We start from the raw sequence: 19,300 nt of genomic DNA, 5'->3' as shown, positions 1-19,300 counted from the left end.
CCATGGCCTGTTCTACCTTTGTGTCAATGGACAGCAGACTGTTACAGGAACCACTGGGAGACAATGACAGACAAGTGAGAGAGAGACAGAGGTACGACACAAGTTAAGGTTAGCAGATGGCTTTTCCATCCTCACCAACAACACAGAGCATTTTCAACTTTGTTTGATTCTCAGTGGAACCTGAAAAAGCTTTTTCAAACTCAGTACTGAGTCCAATCTGTTTGTGTTCTGTTCTCAGTTCTTCCCAGGAGATGGACAGCTTTACAGACCCCAAAATGACATTTTTGATTTGTTGTTCACTTTTTCCTGATTTGATTTGATTTGATTTATTTGGATCCCCATTAGCATGGCAATGCCAAAGCTATTCTTCCTGGGGTCCATACAACATCTTCACAATGTGTCAAAGCAGCCACATTATCTACAAAATAATCCATATACAAATTCCAAAAACAAAAACACAAACAAATACATAACATAACAACAAACAAACAATACAAGACCGCTCCTCGGTCAGTAGAGATACACAACATTCACATATCATATCTATGTAGATCCACACATATTATGCACATTGGTCACACAAAAACTCAAATCTCTTTTGCCCTTCCATCTTACACCTAAACACCCTTGAAGCAAAAACCCTGATGTAACAATTAAAATTCAAATCAGATTTGACAGTCACCCATTTATTTACTGTTTATGCCAGGAACCATTTCTTTTGCAAAGGTGCAATTTTAAGTAATATTTGTAATTCCAGTTGACCCATATTAAGTCTCTATCATACACAGGTGTTTTTTGACCAACTTCTTGAAAATTATTTTGCTGTTTTCTTGTGCAATATTTTCTGGTAGTTTATTCCATTCTTGCATAGCTCTATACATAACCATTCCTTTAACTGTATTTGTTTTTGATTTAGGTAATGTAAAATTTCCTCTGGTAGCATGTCTGGTTGCATAGCTATGTCTAGCTGAACTAAAATATACATTTTTATACAAGATTGATGGTTTTTTTGTGATTAAAATGTTTCTAAAGAAAACCAGTAACGAATACAATAATCTTTCCTTTACCAGTAACCAGTCCAAACACTTGTGCATAGCTATGATATTTGTTCTGTAACCACAATGCAAAGCTATTCTTGCTGCTCTATTTTGTACAATTTGCAACTTTTTTATATTTTCTTGTGACGTACCAGACCAGATTACTGGACAGTAGTCCAGAACTGATAATACTAGAGATTGCAAGACTAGTTTAATTACACTTAGTGACATGCAAGCTGCACACCTTTTCACAACAGAAACAGCACTTCCCATCCTGGATACCATCTTATCAGTATGTCTAGTCCATGGTAATCTATTATCTAACACAACACCAAGTCATTTTGTTTCTTGTACTTGTTTTACAGGCACATTATTTATAAAAAGATTCAATTCAGGCTGTTCTTGTAAAGTATATGTTGTACCAAATATAATACTGTTTGTCTTCAATACATTAAGTATCAACTTATTTTTCCTTATCCATTCCACCACAGATAGCACTTCCTGCTGTAGGGACGTATTTAGCTCTGAGCATTTAGGTGCCGACAACCAGATTGTAGAGTCATCTGCATACATTGATACAGTAGCCTTATCTAGTACTAGTGGTAAATCATTTGTATAGATTGTATATAATAACGGCCCCAAACAGCTCCCTTGAGGCACTCCACAGCTGACCTCCCTCTCATCAGAGTAACTGCCATTGAAAAAAACCTGTTGTTTTCTATTTGTTAAATAACTTTCCAACCATAATATTGATGACTGTGAAAACCCAGAACATTCTAACTTTTTAATCAATATTTCATGGTCAATAATATCAAAAGCAGCTGTAAAGTCCAGCATAACTGCTCCTACTAATTTCTTTTGTTCTATATCCATTAACCAATCATCTGCCATCTGAGCTAGGGCAGTCGCTGTGGAGCGGCCTTTCCTGTATGCATGTTGGTAATCTGTGGTTAAATTATTTAAGGAAAAATAAGTTCTAATTTGCTCACAGACCACAGTCTCCATTATTTTACTTAACACAGGCAGTAGACTTATAGGACCACTATTAGGTCCAGAAAATGACTGTTTTGCATTCTTTGGCAGTGGTGTTATTTTTGCCTTTTTCCATTCTTGAGGACACAACATTTCTATCAAACTTTGGTTAATAATATGACAGATGACTGGGGCAATCAAATCAGCCACCATTTTTAGAAGTCTACCGTCCAACCCATCAATACCTGGTGGCTTATCTTTACAATTTCTCAACATATTTTCTATATAACTAATATTTACAGTATCAAAGTTAAATTTGCAATTTTTCCCTAACATTATTTTATCTCTTATTAATGAATATGATGATTCATTAGCCATGTCTTGAAAGCTATTTCTTAAATTATTTATTTTTTTAATAAAATAATTATTGAGGTACTTTGCTATCTCGGTTGGTTTGGTGAGAAAATATCCTTCTGTCTCCAAAAAAGATGGAGTAGGTCGATGATTCTTTCCCATCAGACTGTTAAGTGCACTCCATACTTTCTTACTATCATTCTTTATCTCGTTTATCCTCTTTTCATAATATAATTTCTTTTTCTTTGTATTTAATTTGGTGACAAAGTTCCTCAATTTACGGTACACTTGCCAGTCTGATTTAAAATTAGACCTACTAGCTATTAATTTAGCTTGATTTCGTTCCATCATATATTCTTTTAATTCATTATCCAGCCACGGTGTATTGATGCTTCTGACAGTAAACTTCTTCATTGGCGCATGTTTCTCCACCACTTTCATAAACACATGGTTGAACTTCATCAGCGCTGAGTCTGGATTGGTTTCCATTAAAACTTCTGACCAGCATCGCCCACTTACATCCTCTCTAAATTTGACCTGATCAAAGTTCTTAAATGATCTTTTCATAATTACCTTCGCACCTGGCTTTGGCATTTTAGTTCTTCTAGCAAGTGCCACTAAATTATGATCACTGCAGCCAGCAGGTACTGATATAACTTTTGAACATAGTTCAGCTGCGTTGGTAAAAATATGATCAATACAGGATGATGTTAGTGTGCCATCTCTTTTCATCGTTATTCTAGTCGGTTTATCTACTACCTGGATGAGTCCACACGCACCTGCAATACACTGAAGCTTATTTCTCATTGAGCAGGTTCCCTGCCAATCTATGTTCAAGTCCCCCATGAAGTAAGTTTCAAAACCTGAATTACATGCATTTTCTAGCATGTCACACACCATCTCAAGATGTAAATTATTTGAGCTTGGTGGTCGATAGCAGCATCCTATTAACAGAGGTTTTAAATGAGATAAATGTATTTGCAGCCATAATGCTTCTACTTCCAGCAGCATTAAATCATTCCTAATTCTCACTGGCAGATGATCCTGAATGAAGAGAGCGACTCCTCCTCCAAATGCATTTCTATCTTTCCTAACTATATTATATCCTTGTATATTCACAACTGAATCCTCAAAGGTTGAGTCTAAATGTGTTTCTGATATTGCTAAGATATGCAACTGATATCTCATTAGTATTCCTGTAATCTCTGTTATTTTATTTCTAATGCTGCATATATTTATATGGGCTATTTTCAATCCTTTTTTTGGCAGTTTAGTGTGTCCCAACATTACGTAATTGATGGATAACCTTCTTGATCATCTGACCAACCTGTTCTGGAGCTTTCTCTACAACACTTAACTACATACAAAACATAAACTATCAAACATACAATGAAATAATTCTGAACATGAAGCCTTGCATTGACACTTAAATTGTCCATATCTGGAAGCTTAAAGTAAGCTGAGATCCACATGATTTTACCACATAACTTTTATTAATTTCTTTATTTTTGATCTTTATTTCTTTACTCTTAACCTTGTTCCTTTACTAAGATTATTAGCACAGAAAGTTACTATTTAATTTAATCTAAGAATATTGTTCCATTATTCTCTTACACATTATTCTTTCTCCTTTTTCTTTTTCTACCTTTGTGTCATCTTCTATTCCCTCACATATATCCCTCTTTTTCTCCTTTCTCTTCCTCTCTCTCCCCTTCATTCCAACCACTCAACCAAAACTCAAATGAAATTACATTACTTTCCCAAAAGGCTGACATTACTCATTCCCCATCTTTTTCATTTCCAATCTAAATTAATTTTCAAGTCTTCAAAACAAAAAAATCACATTACCATACCGATAATGTCCATAGGCAGATGATCTGAACCGGCTTTCAGGAAAGGGCGAATAGGGAGTGGGAAGAGGGTCCACAGAGGGTTCATAGTCCTTACAATACTAGGAAAGCATTTTTTTCAGTCCAGTTTTTTTTTTTTTTTTTTCTTTTAATTCAGGTGTCTCTTACAATGTTCTAGAGGTCCAAGGTGGACTGGACAGGATAGCTTGAACCCTGGCCGATGTTTAAAGAGTAGATATGGGAATACAGTAAGGGACAGGATGACCAGGGGCACGGGGATACTTCCACATTCATTCACGCATATGCGGAGATACGAGGAGAGAGGGAGGAGGCAGCGCGCTGTCACACACGCTCACACCCATTCCCGCACACTCACTCATTCTCTCACACACTCTCTCGCACACACACGCGCACACACGCACACACACACACACACACACTCATTCTCTCACACACACACACCACACACACACACCCCCACACACACACACACACACACACACAGAGTCAGGTAGGTTTGATCACGGTGTTGAAGTACATCTCTGCGCTCTTGGAATCCTTAAAGTATTTCTTGTCATCATTGTAGGTGACGATGAGAGTGGCTGGATGAATTATGCCATTTCTGATTTTCTGCTCTCGCAGCTTTTTTCTTATATCCTTGAACTGGGCTCTTTGTTTGGCAACCGCAGCTGTCAGATCAGGAAATATCCTCACTTTCATACCTTCGAAGACGATTTCTCCTTCTTCTTTCGCCAGCTTTAGAATGGCTTCACGTGTCGGCTGTTTCTGCAATCTGACGATCATGGCTCTTTCTCCGGATATATTGGCTTGTCCGACTCTGTGGGCCACTTCCACCACCGGCTCCTCTGGAAGTTTCCCTTTAAAGACAGTTTTCAAAAGTTCTGCCATATATCCAGTTGGGTTGCCTTTTTCCACATTCTGTTTCAGTCCAAAAACTCGCACATTATATCTGCGGCTTTGTACTTCCAACTTTTCCACGTTGTCCTCCAACTTCTTCACTTTTTCTTTCAGCTTCACATTCTCACTTTCAAGTTGCTGTTTTGACGTCTCCAGCACTGCAATGCGCTCCTCCGCATGGGCGAGCCTCTCGTTACATTGTTTCATTTCTGCTTTCACCGATGTAATTTGCGGCTGGAGTGCATTGATTGCAGCAGTTATCTCCTCTCGTATAATAGATCGCATTGCAGTCAATAATCCACTCTGATTTTCTTCAGAAGTATCTTCGAGAGTTGCCATTGTTACCTGAGAGCTCGGATTTGGCACAGGTGTGTCCTCCGGTAAACTTGAATGATCAATCAGATTCTTTTTCCCCTTTTTCTTTCCTCCCGTTATCGAGCCACTTCAGTCACCTTATCCTTAATTCTCCGTTTTCGTTTCACTTTAATGTTGTCACATATTCTAGAATGCGATCAAATCTGTAAAGAATTAACTAATTCTCCTTGATCGTTTGTGGAGCTCCGCTCTAGTACGCTCACCTGTCGCAACCGGACATGACGTCACAACGTGCCTGACACAATATTTGGGTCCAATAAATTATGCCTTGATTAATCAGACAAGGGGAAATTTAATTTCTGCCCCGGCAGCCCTTTAAAGGTGCTTGACATGGGCGAAAAAACATAGGGGAATCAAAAAAGGTACATGAAAGACACAAAAGGGAAAAGAGAATTCTCCTCACCCCTGAAAACTGCTTCATAGAAGATCAAATAACACAAACCAGGACATTTAACTAATAAATAAAAGTAGATTTCAATTTGATTGCAAAATAAACATTTGCCCTCAAACCCTTTGACTTCTGTTCGTATAGCCTGGACCCAGAACTTCAGTCCACCTGGAATCTTTAAACCCTGCTCAGAACCCAGAAAATAGTCTGTGCCAAAGAGTTGGGGTGAACACATTGTTTATAAAAAGGGTTCGATCCCTACAAGAAAACTGAGGGAGGAACTATTTCCACTAAGAGAATCCGGTATACAAAGACGATACTGTTCTATGCTGCCACTGCGAGGCAGGAAGGTACCGTTCTACCCTGCCACTGCCAGGCGGAGAGGGTACAATTCTACTACCCTGCCACTGCCCGGCAAAGAGGGTACTGTTCGACTCTGACACTGGCAGGCTGAGAGGGTACCATTCTACCCTGCCACTGCCAGGGGGAGAGGGTACCGTTCTACTCTGCCACTGCCAGGGGAAGAGGGTACCATTCTACCCTGCCACTGCCAGGGGGAGAGGGTACCATTCTACTCTGCCACTGCCACGGGAAGAGGGCACTGTTCTACTCTGCCACTGCCACAGGAAGAGGGTACTGTTCTACTCTGACGCTGGCAGGCTGAGAGGGTACCATTCTACTCTGCCACTGCCACGGGAAGAGGGCACTGTTCTACCCTGCCACTGCCAGGGGAAGATGGTACCATTCTACCCTGCCACTGCCAGGGGGAGAGGGTACCATTCTACTCTGCCACTGCCAGGCAGAGAGGGTACCGTTCTACCCTGCCACTGCCAGGAGAAGATGGTACCATTCTACCCTGCCACTGCAAGGGGGAGAGGGTACTGTTCTACTCTGCCACTGCCAGGCAGAGAGGGTACCGTTCTACCCTGCCACTGCCAGGGGAAGATGGTACCATTCTACCCTGCCACTGCCAGGGGGAGAGGGTACTGTTCTACTGTGCCACTGCCACAGGAAGAGGGTACTGTTCTACTCTGACGCTGGCAGGCTGAGAGGGTACCGTTCTACCCTGCCACTGCCAGGTGGAGAGGGTACCGTTCTACCCTGCCACTGCCACAGGAAGAGGGTACCGTTCTACTCTGCCACTGCCAGGTGGAGAGGGTACCGTTCTACCCTGCCACTGCCAGGTGGAGAGGGTACCGTTCTACCCTGCCACTGCCAGGTGGAGAGGGTACCGTTCTACCCTGCCACTGCCAGGTGGAGAGGGTACCGTTCTACTCTGCCACTGCCAGGTGGAGAGGGTACCATTCTACTCTGCCACTGCCAGGCAGAGAGGGTACCGTTCTACCCTGCCACTGCCAGGGGAAGAGGGTACCATTCTACCCTGCCACTGCCAGGCAGAGAGGGTACTGTTCTACTCTGCCACTGCCAGGCAGAGAGGGCACCATTCTACCCTGCCACTGCCAGGGGGAGAGGGTACTGTTCTACTCTGCCACTGCCAGGGGAAGAGGGTACCGTTCTACCCTAACCACTGACAGGGGGAGAGGGTACCATTATACTCTGCCACTGCCAGGGGAAGAGGGTACTATTCTACTCTGCCACTGCCAGGTGGAGAGGGTACCATTCTACCCTGCCACTGTCCGGCAGAGAGGGTACCATTCTACCCTGCCACTGTCCGGCAGAGAGGGTACCATTCTACCCTGCCACTGCCCGATCAGTAACGTCTCATTCGTTGCCCAGTTCACCAGTGCGAATGCAGCTTTTTCATAAGCATACAATACTTCCTTCAAAACATGAACATCATTTGGAGTATTTATAAAAACCTTTTGAGCGAATTACGAGACACAAGAGGTGAGGTGAGAAGAGGATGCTGGCATTGTGTGTTTGCCACTTCCCCACCTATCATTATCTTTATTCCTGCTTTTTCCTCATTTGGATCATTTGATGCTGCCTCTGTACTTTTAAGCTCCCGAGAGCTCTTTATTCTGGCCCTCTGGGTTCAGATTCTCCACTTATACGTTGGTAGCTAGATAGTTCGCCACCTACCTGCTGCAATTTGCTTCCAGCCATAAACATCGATCCAACTGGAAAGGGTTCCCTGGAACCAAGAATAACCTCCTCACCTGGACAGACAACTTTCCTCCCTACCATTATTGTTTCCAGAACTTTGTCCCCATGATGTTCAGGTCACATCAGAAACTATCAACAGAGGAAACACCGCCAGATCTCTGAACTCCAGCACAAGAAACACAGCAAGATGTCTGCTCTCCAGCATTGGAAACAGTCAGATCTTTGCTCTCCAGCATAGGGAAAACCACAAGATCTCTGAATTCCAGTATAGGAAAACATGGTAAAGTTGCTGAACTCCAACATAGGAAACAGTGAGGTCCTTGAACTCCAGCAAAGAAGAACACAGTGAGATATTTGCTCTCCAGCATAGGGAACACCACGAGATCCCCAAACTCCAGCATAGGAAACAATGCGAGATCTTTGTCCTCCAGCATGGGAAAACATGGTGAGATGCTTTCCAGCACAGGAAACACCATGAGATCTCTACACTCCCACACTCCCACTGAAAACATTAAGTGGATTGGACCCCAGCGTGTGTGGAGTGGGCTTCAATGTTTTCCGACTGGTACAAAGATTCATTCCACAGTCATTACTTAAATTCTAACTGTCCAAAACTCAGTCCATGAAAAATAAAGCCTCCCTGATTGAAGAGTACATCAGGGAGAAACGACTAGACTTTATCTTTGACAGAAACCTGTCACCAACCAAAGGTTTACTCCACTCTTTATGAAGCCTGTCTTCCCAGCTACAGCTACTTGGAGGCAGCTCACAGCACTGGACGCAGTGGTGGCCCAGCTGTCATCTACCAATAGCACTGAGGGTTGTCCCCTATTTCACTGTCCACAGCTTCTTCCTGTGAGTGTCTTGCACTTAAATGTAAGCGCCCCCATCCTTTGACTGTTCCTTTGAAACCTGAAAAACAACAACAATGCCCTGGGCCTGGACCTTCAACTTCTGTCCTCTGGCTGTACTGAACTCCTGTCCGTTACTGACTCAGTGGAATCTTAGAACCAGTCCCCAAGCAGTCTCCTGGACCTCCACGCCCCCTTAGCATCCAAGTCAGTCTCCTTCTCCTGCACAGCACCCTAGTACACCACTGAGCTGTGAAAGATGAAGGCAGTTGGGCATGTCCCTGAGTGCTGCTTCAAGGCCTCTGGACTGACGGTTCCCAAGCAGGCATCCAGAGAACACAAAGAGAATCTGCAGAAGCCCGGGCAATTCCAAACAACTTTTCTCTACTGTATAGCCTCTTCTCAGGCCTCCTCCCACTCTGAGGCCACCGAGGACAGTGTAACATGCACACCACTTTCTTCAGACAAAACGTAAATGACATCAGCTTGCATCTGTCCTCCACTGCAGTCTGCCCTCCCCCAATGGCAGCCTCACTGTCTGAGATTGTCCAGCCCCTCTACTCCTTTGCCCAGGTCACACAAGAAGAGGTGGAGGATGTCATCAGAAAAAAAAGTCCGACCTGTGCCCCGGACCCCTTGCTCAGTCCTGCCAAATGCCAGCATCTCTACCATCTCACCATTTATCACCAAGATCATAAACCACTCCCCTATTGACTGCTATCAGCAGGCTCTCCATGGGGCACGTGTAGAAGTTTGTAAGGATGCTGGTGTTCATACCAAACTTCCTCATCTTCCTCAGGAAGTAGAGTCTCTGTCGGCTTTCTTTACCAAAGTGTCTGTGTGTAGTGTCCAGGACAGATCCTCACTGACCTGCTCCACCTCAGTGTTGATGTAGATGAGGGGAAGCTGGTCCATCCGCTGTCTCCTGAAGTCCACAGTCATCTCCTTAGTTTTGCTGATGTTCAGAGAGAGGTTATTTTCCTGACACCAGGTGGTCAGAGATTTCACCTCATTTCTGAAGGCGCTCTCGTTGCTGTTGGTGATGAGGCGTCGGATGGTGGTGCGTTACTTGAGGATGATGTTGGAGCTGTGCCTGGCGGTACAATTGAAGGTGAACAGGGAGTACAGGAGTGGACAGAGAACATAGCCCTGGGGTGTTCCAGTGCTGAGGACCAGTTTGGAGGAGAGAGGACTGTCGATTCTCACTGCCTGTGGTCTGTTGGTGAGAAAGTCCCATATCCAGCAGCAGATGGATTTCTGCAGGCCCAGGGTGGCGAGCTTGATAACCAGTTTGGAGGGGATAACAGTGTTGAATGCCAAGCTGTGATCAATGAAGAGCATTCGCAAGTAGGTGTTTTCCCTTTCCAGGTGGCTGAGGGAGGTGTGAACTGCTGGAGCAATGGTGTCATCTGTAGACCTCTTTGCTCTAAACACAAACTGCAGGGTGTCCAGGGTGTCAGGACAGGAGCCAGAGTTGTGTCTTTTAATGATCTGTTCAAAGCACTTCATGATGACAGATGTAGGTGCTATGGGCCTGTAATCATTGGGACAGGATGCTGTGAGGTTCTTTGGGATGGTAACGATGAAGGAGGTCTTGAAGATGGTGGACACGACAGACTGGCTCAGTGGACAGGTTGAAGATGTCAGTAAATACCCCAGCGATAGTCAGTGATACAGCTTGCCCATGCCACACATGTCTTGGGTCGTGGCTCTGCTGGGTAGACTCCACTTTCTGCCTGTATTCCCTTCTCGAAAACCTGATGGTCCTTCTGAGGTCGTACCTGACTGCTTTGTAGGCCTCAGGGTCTCCTGAGTTGAAGGCAGTGGTGCGAGCCTTGAGTTTAGCTTGCGCCCTCAGTCCAGCCCAGGGTTTCTGGTTGGGATAGGTGCAGATGGTGGTTTAAGGTGCTGTGTCATCAAAGCACTTCCCTATGTGTCCCTTCCCTTGACTGCCGTCAAGCTGAGAGAAAGTGGAAAAAAGACAGGCTGCACATTTCCTTGGAAATGCTCAGGAACTGTCTTTCGGAATATCAGCGAGCTGTTAAAGCTGCAAAGTCGGAATACATGTGTAATCTTATTTCCAACAATAGTCACAGGCCACAGGTTCTATTTAATGTTTTGAATAGGCTGGTTAACCCTGTTGCTTCTAATGGTATCGTTCCAAGCGCCACGCTGTGTGAAAAGTTTTGCTCCTTTTTTACTGAAAAAATTGTAAATATCAGGTCTCAATGTTCTGCTGCCGGTTCTGGTTTAGATACTGGGTGTTCCCTTGATTCTGTGGCTCTCAGTCTTTTTGAGCCTGTGTTTTTGTCGGAACTCTCTCAAGTGGTCCAAAGCTAAAACCATCTGACTGTCCACTTGACAGTCTCCCCCCAAAACTTTTAAAATCTGTTTTTGATGTGATCGGACCCTTCATCCTGAAGCTGATAAATGCTTCACTGAGCTCAGGCTGTGTTCCTGACGTTTTTAAACATGCTGTCGTTCAACCCCTCCTAAAAAAGCACAGCTTGGATCCTTCAGTGTTGTCTAACTACAGGCCAATCTCTAAGTTGCCCTTTCTGTCGAAGGTTTTAGAAAAAAGCTGTACTTTCTCAGCTGCAGTGTCACTTGAATTTAAACAAAATTGCAGAAAAATTTCAATCTGGTTTTAAATCATGCCACAGCACAGAAACGGCATTGATAAAAAATTTTAATGATCTGCTCTTAACAACGGACTCTGGTCAGCCAGCTGTCCTGGTGCTGTTAGATCTCACTGCAGCCTTTGATACCGTGGACCATGAGATTTTATTATTGCGGCTGGAATCATGTGTTGGAATAAAAGTCTCTGCTTTGGAATGGTTCAGGTCATATCTTACTGGGAGACAGTTCTCTGTAAACGTCGGCTCTTTTTCATCAGCCAAAGCTAGGCTTACGTGTGGAGTTCCCCAGGGCTCTATACTGGGTCCGACTCTGTTTTCTTTATATTTGTTGCCACTTGGCTCAGTTTTTAGAAAACATCAAATTTCCTTTCATTGTTTCGCTGATGACATACAGATCTACATGCCGCTCACATCTGAAAGTGGGTCATTCCAGTCTCTTCAAAATTGCCTGAAGGAAGTGAAAGATTGGCTGAAATTTAATTTTCTGAACCTAAATGAGAACAAAACTGAAGTAATTGTGTTTGGTGAACCTGTTCCTGCCTTTGACCTCGGAGTTCCTCACAGTTTTTGTGTAAAGAACCTCGGCGTCATCATCGACAGTTCTTTTAAACTAGAGAAGCAAATCAGTGCTGTGGTGAAAGCCAGCTGCTTCCAGCTGCGACTGATCGCCAAAGTGAAATCCTACTTGCCCTCCGACCAGTTGGAAAAATTAATTCACACATTCATTACGGCACGTCTGGATTATTGTAATTCCCAATATTATGGTCTGGATGCTTCATCCATTTGTCACCTACAGCTGGTACAGAATGCCGCTGCTCGCCTCCTCACAGGGAGAAGGCGCTTCGATCATGTTACTCCTGCGCTTCAGTCACTTCATTGGCTCCCTGTGTCTTTTAGAATTCAATTTAAAATTTGACTGCTTGTATTTAAATCTTTGAATGGTCTGGCCCCCGAATATTTGTCTGAAATGTTGTGCTTGTATGCTCCTGTAATAGTAATAATAATGATAATAATGCATTGGTTTTATACAGCGCTTTTCAGGACACTCAAAGACGCTTTACATTGCATTATTCATTCACACTATACTGGGTGGTGGTAAGCTGCTGCTGTAGCCACAGCTGCCCTGGGGGGGGGCAGACTGACGGAGGCGAGGCTGCCAGTCTGCGCCATCGGCCCCTCCGACCACCACCAACCATTCACTCTCACAACTTTCATACTAGGCAACGTGGGTGAAGTGTCTTGCCCAAGGACACAACGACAGTTTTACGCCTGCGGGAGCGGGGATCGAACCGCCAACCTTCCGGTTATAAGACGACCTGCTCTACCAACTGAGCTGCTGTCGCCCCTGTAAGATGTAACATGAGTCTGAACATCAGCTCCAGAGTCTGAGCAGGTGGGTCCAGGAACATGAAGACTTGCTGTCTGAGCAGTTGGAAATGTTTCAGTTTAGGCTCTTCACAGCTGAGTAGAACAGGTTTAAAGCTGATGGCACAAACTTTCCAGACCTCCAAGGCTCTGCCTCCTGGAGTTCAGTGGGAATTAACAGCATTCCAAATAGAAGGAGCAGACATTAGAGACTCCTGCAGATCATGGTCAATCAGCTGAGCAACGAGTGACTCCACCTTTACAAACACCACCCCACTTCTATTCATGTGTGACGCAAACAGGAGACTGTCAAACCCGACCTGCTCTCCTATAGCCAGCAAAACCTCCTCCACAGTCGCATCTGACTCCGGCAGCACAATTCATACTCCCTGCCGGAGTGTCACAGACACCATCCTCCACAAAACTACAGACACGACAAGCCCATGAAGCAGCTGACAGACAACCAAAAGCACCGAACTCATCTGATCATGTAAGAAAATCCATTTGAAAAGTGTAGAAATCTGAAATCCCCACTCTCCCAGAGCCATGTTATCAGAGCCATTCACAGTCACTTGAAACAGGAGCAGAGAGAGAGAGAGAGAGACGAAGATTCCTGGTTACCATGGTTACCTGTGGCAAAACAGTAACAGGGACAGGTTGGCAGCCTGGGCGCTCCGCCCGTCAGAAAAGGAGCAGCAGGGTTGGAGGACAGGAGGGAGTGTGTGTCCTGGGGGTGGACACCTGATGGAAGACCTCTCTTGGTTTTCAGGTTCACAGGGAGTCACTTTGGAGGGCAGGGTCAGTGGATCTCCAGACCTACTGGAATGTGATGTCATTGTCAGGGCACCTGGCCAGGACTCCCTGACAACTGAGCCGTGACCCTTGACCTTTATGTGGCTTCGCAATGCAACTGGGGTCCCTGGTTTCTTCTGAGCAACCTGTAACCTCCTGACAGGGAGTGGTGGGGTGGATAGAGGGCGCCGCTGAGGACAAAGCTGTGGGTCTGAATCAGAGGCTCCAGATGGTGGATGTTGCTGCCAAAATATCCTTTTCATCTTCAGTCAATGAATGACGGATAGAGCTGCTCAATCCAGATGAGTTCCTCACTTTAATCTAGACTGGTTCTTCTTTACTGCATAATCCAGACTTCTTCTTCTTCTTCACTTTATGATCGAGACTGGTTCCTCTTTACTTTAAAATCCACGCTGGCTCTTCTCTGTGTTGTAGTACAGACCGGTTCGTCTTCACATTATAATCCAGACTGCTTGTTCTTCACAATAAAATCCATACTGGTTTTGTCCATATTGGTTTTCCTTCATACTAAAATCCAGATTCCTCCTACTCCATTCTCAATCGTCTTTTTTGGGGAGACAATGAACATTTTCTTTCTGGATTTTCTTGATTCTTTGTGATTGGATCATTTCTAGGACTCGCATCCAATCAGAACCTGAAAGCCCAGTCCAGATGTTATCCTCAGAGTAAAACTTAAGGAGATAACAGTTCTTCTTGTGGACTCATTCCTCACAATCACTGTCTCTGCTCTCTGAATGGTCACTCCCACATTCCAGCGCCAACCCACTCTGTGTGTGAGCCAATCAAAGGGAAACAGACATTCTGCTCCCACCCACTCAGAGACAGACAGACCATCATTCTTTCAGCTGAAAAACCTGAGATTAAGACAGCAGCCTGTCTCTCACTGACTTTCTATATTTGCTGTGTTATTGACAGTCTGTAAATGTAGTTGTTGGTTTGTAACTGTCTACAACTGCAATTGTATAAAACTGCCAGTGCCAATTAAAATAATGGACTTCGTGTCTAGAAATGTAACAGTCATTGGAACAGTAGTACTAACTGTAGCTAACTTTCCATCCAATAGACAGGGTTGGAAGGGTTACTTTAAAAATGTAATCCGGTACCAGATCACTTTTAGATTACTTTTAGATTACTTCACCAGCAAACATAAACATAACTGTGTGTGATCGTGGCCACAGGTGTTACGCAAAATTCACAGAAGTTCTTGTCTGAGTCTGGTTCTACAGAAAGTCTCTTCCTCTGGGTCTGGTTCTTCAGGTGATTCCTATTAAATATATTGTTCTCCTCTGTTTGCTTTTGGTGACTTCTTGGTTTTCGCCGTGAATTCTCCTTCAGATGACTGTGTTGGATGGTGGTGCTACAGAAATAAATCTAAAAACTGTCCGCACTGCTAACTGACTGGCTATGACTGTTACTGTGGATGAATGTGAGTCTGCACCACTTAGGTGAATTAAATCATCTGTAACTCAGATTTTAAAGATATCACCTGTTGCCTCCTGGTAGACTGAAGATGGTTTGGTCAAGACTGAATGCTGCAGGAATCTGAATGGGTGTTCCAGTTGGATGGTGTGGTCCTGCAGAGGGGGAGCTGGCCTGGGAGCGAGACAGTCTGAGGATAGACTGAAATAGTGAGAAATACAGTTACAGGCACTTACTAGACACTTCTAGACAAACAGTTACAGACAGATACAAGACAGGTACAAGACAGTTACAGACCCGTACAGACAATAACCGGGGGTGCACATATTTTTTGTCTGGTTCTCAGGGGAGAACTTTGGGTTGCTACTTGGTCCTCACATTTTTAAATATATTTTTTTCCCCACGCCCGACAGGAAGAACCAAACAGAGGAATGCGTGGACAATGTTACATGGCCTGCCTTAATTTGAACTGAAAATCAAGAGAAGTAGTGCAACAGAATGTCTGAAACCTTGTAACTTTCACAAAATATAATGGTGTTTAAAGCTCTGAAAAATAAAAGTGCTCGTACAGCATCTGCTTTCTATCACTTAAACCAGCGGTTTTCAAAGTGTGAGGCGCGCCTCCCCTGGGGGGCGCCAGAGAACTTCAGGAGAAGCACAGCGAGCTTTTTGTCCCTGTGCGACTGCCGTACCCCGGGCGCAGGAGTGTTGATGAAACAGAGCAGTCCGAGGCACAGATATATACAAACATGTGTGTATGATGTCTATGATCCGAAGTATTATGTGCGTCATTTTACTCACAAAAGCAGAACATTGCACCTGAAAAGAAGGCTCATAGTGAGCACCGTCCCCCCCGGTCCGACGGTACGGGTGAGATGCGCACCTTGCTGTCCCCAAATCCTGGTACGCAAATGAGCGTTACAGTGTTCCATCATGTACGCATTGTTTTAATTTGGTAACGCATGCGCACCAGCGCACCGCTTATGTGCACCCCTGACAATAACATGACCGTTACAGACCAGTACAGACTGGTACAGGCAGTCATAGACAGGTACAGACAGTTGCAGACAGGTACAGGCAGTCATCAAAATGGAAACAGACAGAACATTAACGACATTTACAGATACATACAGGAAGTCAGGCAGGAAGTCAGGCAGTAGAGACAAAGACAATTATTGGAAGTTCCAGCCAAACATATAGACAGGTTTAAAGGAATACTCCACCCAAAAAACGATTTGGCCTCATTTTCTACTCACCCTCATGCTGAGAAACACTCTGGAGCACTTTTTTGACGATTCAAATGCAGTTGGAGATGTTTGGGGATTTTCGTGGTCAACAAACAGGGACCGACAGAGCCCGACAGAAAAAATGGTCCATAAAATCCACAAAACGTTCCCATTTTCCTTCATACTGCTCGTCCGCTGTAGTCCTGAGCGCGTAACGTCCATAATTAATTCTTAACGAGGTCATTTAGTACATTTTAAGAGCCCAAACAGGGCGCTCTCATACAGCTCCATTGCATGTCTGCACGCAGCCTGAACTACAGAAGCCGCGGCAGACCAAGCAACATGCTTGTGCCCTTTCAGCAGGACACCGAATTCAAAGCTTTAAAACAGTAGCCAATCACTTTTGTGATTGTCCACAGCTCGGTCACTCACAGCAGAATATAAACAGCAGAACTTCTTCTTCTACGCTTGCTATTTAGAAAAGTAGTCGCTGAAAGCGCGCAAGCGTCTGGCTTGGTCTGCTGCGGCTTCCGTAGTTCAGGGTGCGCGCGCAGACATGCAATGGAGCTGTATGAGAGCGCCCTGTTGGGCTCTTAAAATGTACTAAATGACCTCGTTAAGAATTAATTATGGACGTTACGCGCTCAGGACACTTGGATTACAGCGGACGAGCAGTATGAAGGAAAATGGGAACGTTTTGTGGATTTTATGGACCATTTTTTCTGTCGGGCTCTGTCGGTCCCTGTTTGTTGACAACGAAAATCCCCAAACATCTCCAACTGCATTTGAAACGTCAAAAAAGTGCTCCAGAGTGTTTCTCAGCATGAGGGTGAGTAGAAAATGAGGCCAAATCGTTTTTTGGGTGGAGTATTCCTTTAAGTGAGCTAACGAGACTTATGGCTGATTAAGGACTGCCACAGATGGTTATCCAGAGTTCCAAACACAAACAATAGGATACAGCAGTTGACAGCTGAAGATATTTGTTGTTTACTTGGTTTGAGTGTCTTCTTACCCGTCCTGCAGGATCAACATCGAGGCAGAGAGGAGGCGGAGCATGTCGAGGACGAGGCGGAGGAGGAGGGTTGGCTTGTAAACCCTGTGCTGTCATTGGCTCCATACAGTCAAGGGCCCTGACGTGGACAGGGTCTTGGTGGTTTGGGGAAGGGGGACCACTGTCCAGAATAAGCCCCGTCCCTTCCAGGCCACTCTTTTGATGAGCCGAAAGGTGGGCAGTTTCCTGAGATAGGACTCTGCCCTTCAGCCTGTTGCAGCCAATCATCTCCAGGGACTCCAGTGAGTGGGCGTGTCTCATGCTGTCCATCACCTGTCTGAACCCCGTCCCTTCCTGCCGCTCTTTCAAGTCCAAACATTTCCATCGCCCACGGTGATAAGACTCATCCCGCACACCACCACTAGCTGACCCCACTGCCAATCTCACGACCCGAAACCTTGACCCTGGAGCATCATGGGAACTATATTTCCTCTTCAGAGAGGGGCTGTTTGGCTGAGACGAGCTGCCCTGCAGACAGCTGTCTGATTGGAGAAGGTTCAGAACCAGGCTGGGAGTAAAGAGGCCAGCTTGAGATTGGCTCACATCTGAAGCCACACTGGTGATCTGAAAACCACTGCTCCTTTTTCCGAAACTCATCCTCACAGACAATCACCCACAGCAACCAGCAAACTACAGTGAATGAAACATGAAGTGATCCCACGTCACACTGATCTGAACGTCACACTGATCTGAACATCACACTGATCTGAACGTCACACTGATCTGAACGTCACACTGATCTGAACGTCACACTGATCTGAACGTCACACTCTGAACATCACACTGATCTGAACGTCACTGACTTCTTTACAAACACTCCTGCTCACAAACACTGAGCAGCACCGGTCAGCAAACAGATCCCCCCTGAAACCTGAACCTCAATCTGCAACCTGTACCCTGATCCTGATCCTCAACCTCAACCTGAACCCTGATCCTCATCCTCAATGTGAAACCTGTACGCTGATCCTGATCCTCAACCTGTACCCTGATCCTGATCCTCAACCTGAACCCTGATCCTCATCCTCAATGTGAAACCTGTATGCTGATCCTGATCCTCAACCTGAACCCTGATCCTGATCCTCAACCTCAACCTGAAGCCTGCACCCTGATGCTCAACCTGAAAGTTGAACCCTGAACCTTGATCCTGATCCTCAACCTGAACCCTGATCCTAATTCTCAACCTGAAACCTATACCCTGATCCTGATCCTCAACCTGAACCCTGATCCTGATCCTCAACCTGAAGCCTGCACCCTGATCCTGATCCTCAAACTGAAACCTGTACCCTGATGCTGGTTCTGAATTTGAAACTGTTTGAAGCTACTCATTGGACTGAAGCTGCTGTGACATTTTGACATTGTCCTCACAAAACACACAGACGGGTACCGAGAGCTGTCTCACATGTCATCCTGTCTCTCTCTCTCTCATTTGAAAGCCAGTGTCTCTCGTCCCACAGTTCCCTGTTGACTCATAGTCGTCTGCTTTATCTTCTTTTTGTGGCCATATTCATCCGTTCCCTCTGACTCAGGAGGCTGTTTGTTGTTTCAACCTGCAAACAGTCACAGAACACGCATCTGTATCAGACTGGGTCAATGTGGAGACAGTCTTCTCAACCATCAGTGGGAGATGAGGAGGAGACAGGTGTCCTGCCAAAGTGTCCTTTATAGAAAGTGTTTCACTGCTTCAGAGCTCAAATCCATGTTTAGATATCAGCTGAGATTATTGAACTAAATGTGGATTGTTCTGATCAGGATCTGATTGGTGAAGATATCCAGGTGACATTTCTACCTGTCTTCAAGTACTTACCTGGTGTATTCTTCAGGTACTAAACCTGGTTTACTGTGCACATATTTCTGATCAAGCAACCACTGTAACCTGCGCAGTAACCACTGTAACCTGCCCACTGCCAGCTGTAACCTGCGCAGTAACCACTGTAACCTGCCCACTGCCAGCTGTAACCTGCGCAGTAACCACTGT

The 19,300-nt window shown here is 44.9% G+C and overlaps 1 protein-coding gene across 2 annotated transcripts in view; it reads right to left on the bottom strand.

Annotated features, from left to right (window-relative positions):
* Positions 1-19,300, bottom strand: part of LOC115385439 (TSC22 domain family protein 4-like) — a 43,980-nt gene that overhangs the window by 2,364 nt on the left and 22,316 nt on the right. Inside the window, exons 2-5 of one of the 2 annotated variants that reach the window (XM_030087434.1) lie at positions 18,417-18,872; positions 17,287-18,246; positions 15,116-15,249; positions 2-53 (exon numbers count right to left, since the gene is read on the bottom strand). In XM_030087434.1, the coding sequence (XP_029943294.1) occupies positions 2-53; positions 15,116-15,249; positions 17,287-17,922 (822 nt within the window). In that variant the 5' untranslated portion in view covers positions 17,923-18,246; positions 18,417-18,872. Of the gene's footprint in view, position 1; positions 54-15,115; positions 15,250-17,286; positions 18,873-19,300 lie in introns of both variants that reach the window. The other variant, XM_030087433.1, reaches the window with a different exon arrangement.

Source organism: Salarias fasciatus, unplaced genomic scaffold, assembly GCF_902148845.1.
Source record: "Salarias fasciatus unplaced genomic scaffold, fSalaFa1.1, whole genome shotgun sequence".
Classification (NCBI taxonomy): Eukaryota; Metazoa; Chordata; class Actinopteri; order Blenniiformes; family Blenniidae; genus Salarias; species Salarias fasciatus.
The sequence above is the reverse complement of the archived record's forward strand: the minus strand, read 5'-3'. Positions and strand labels throughout refer to the sequence as shown.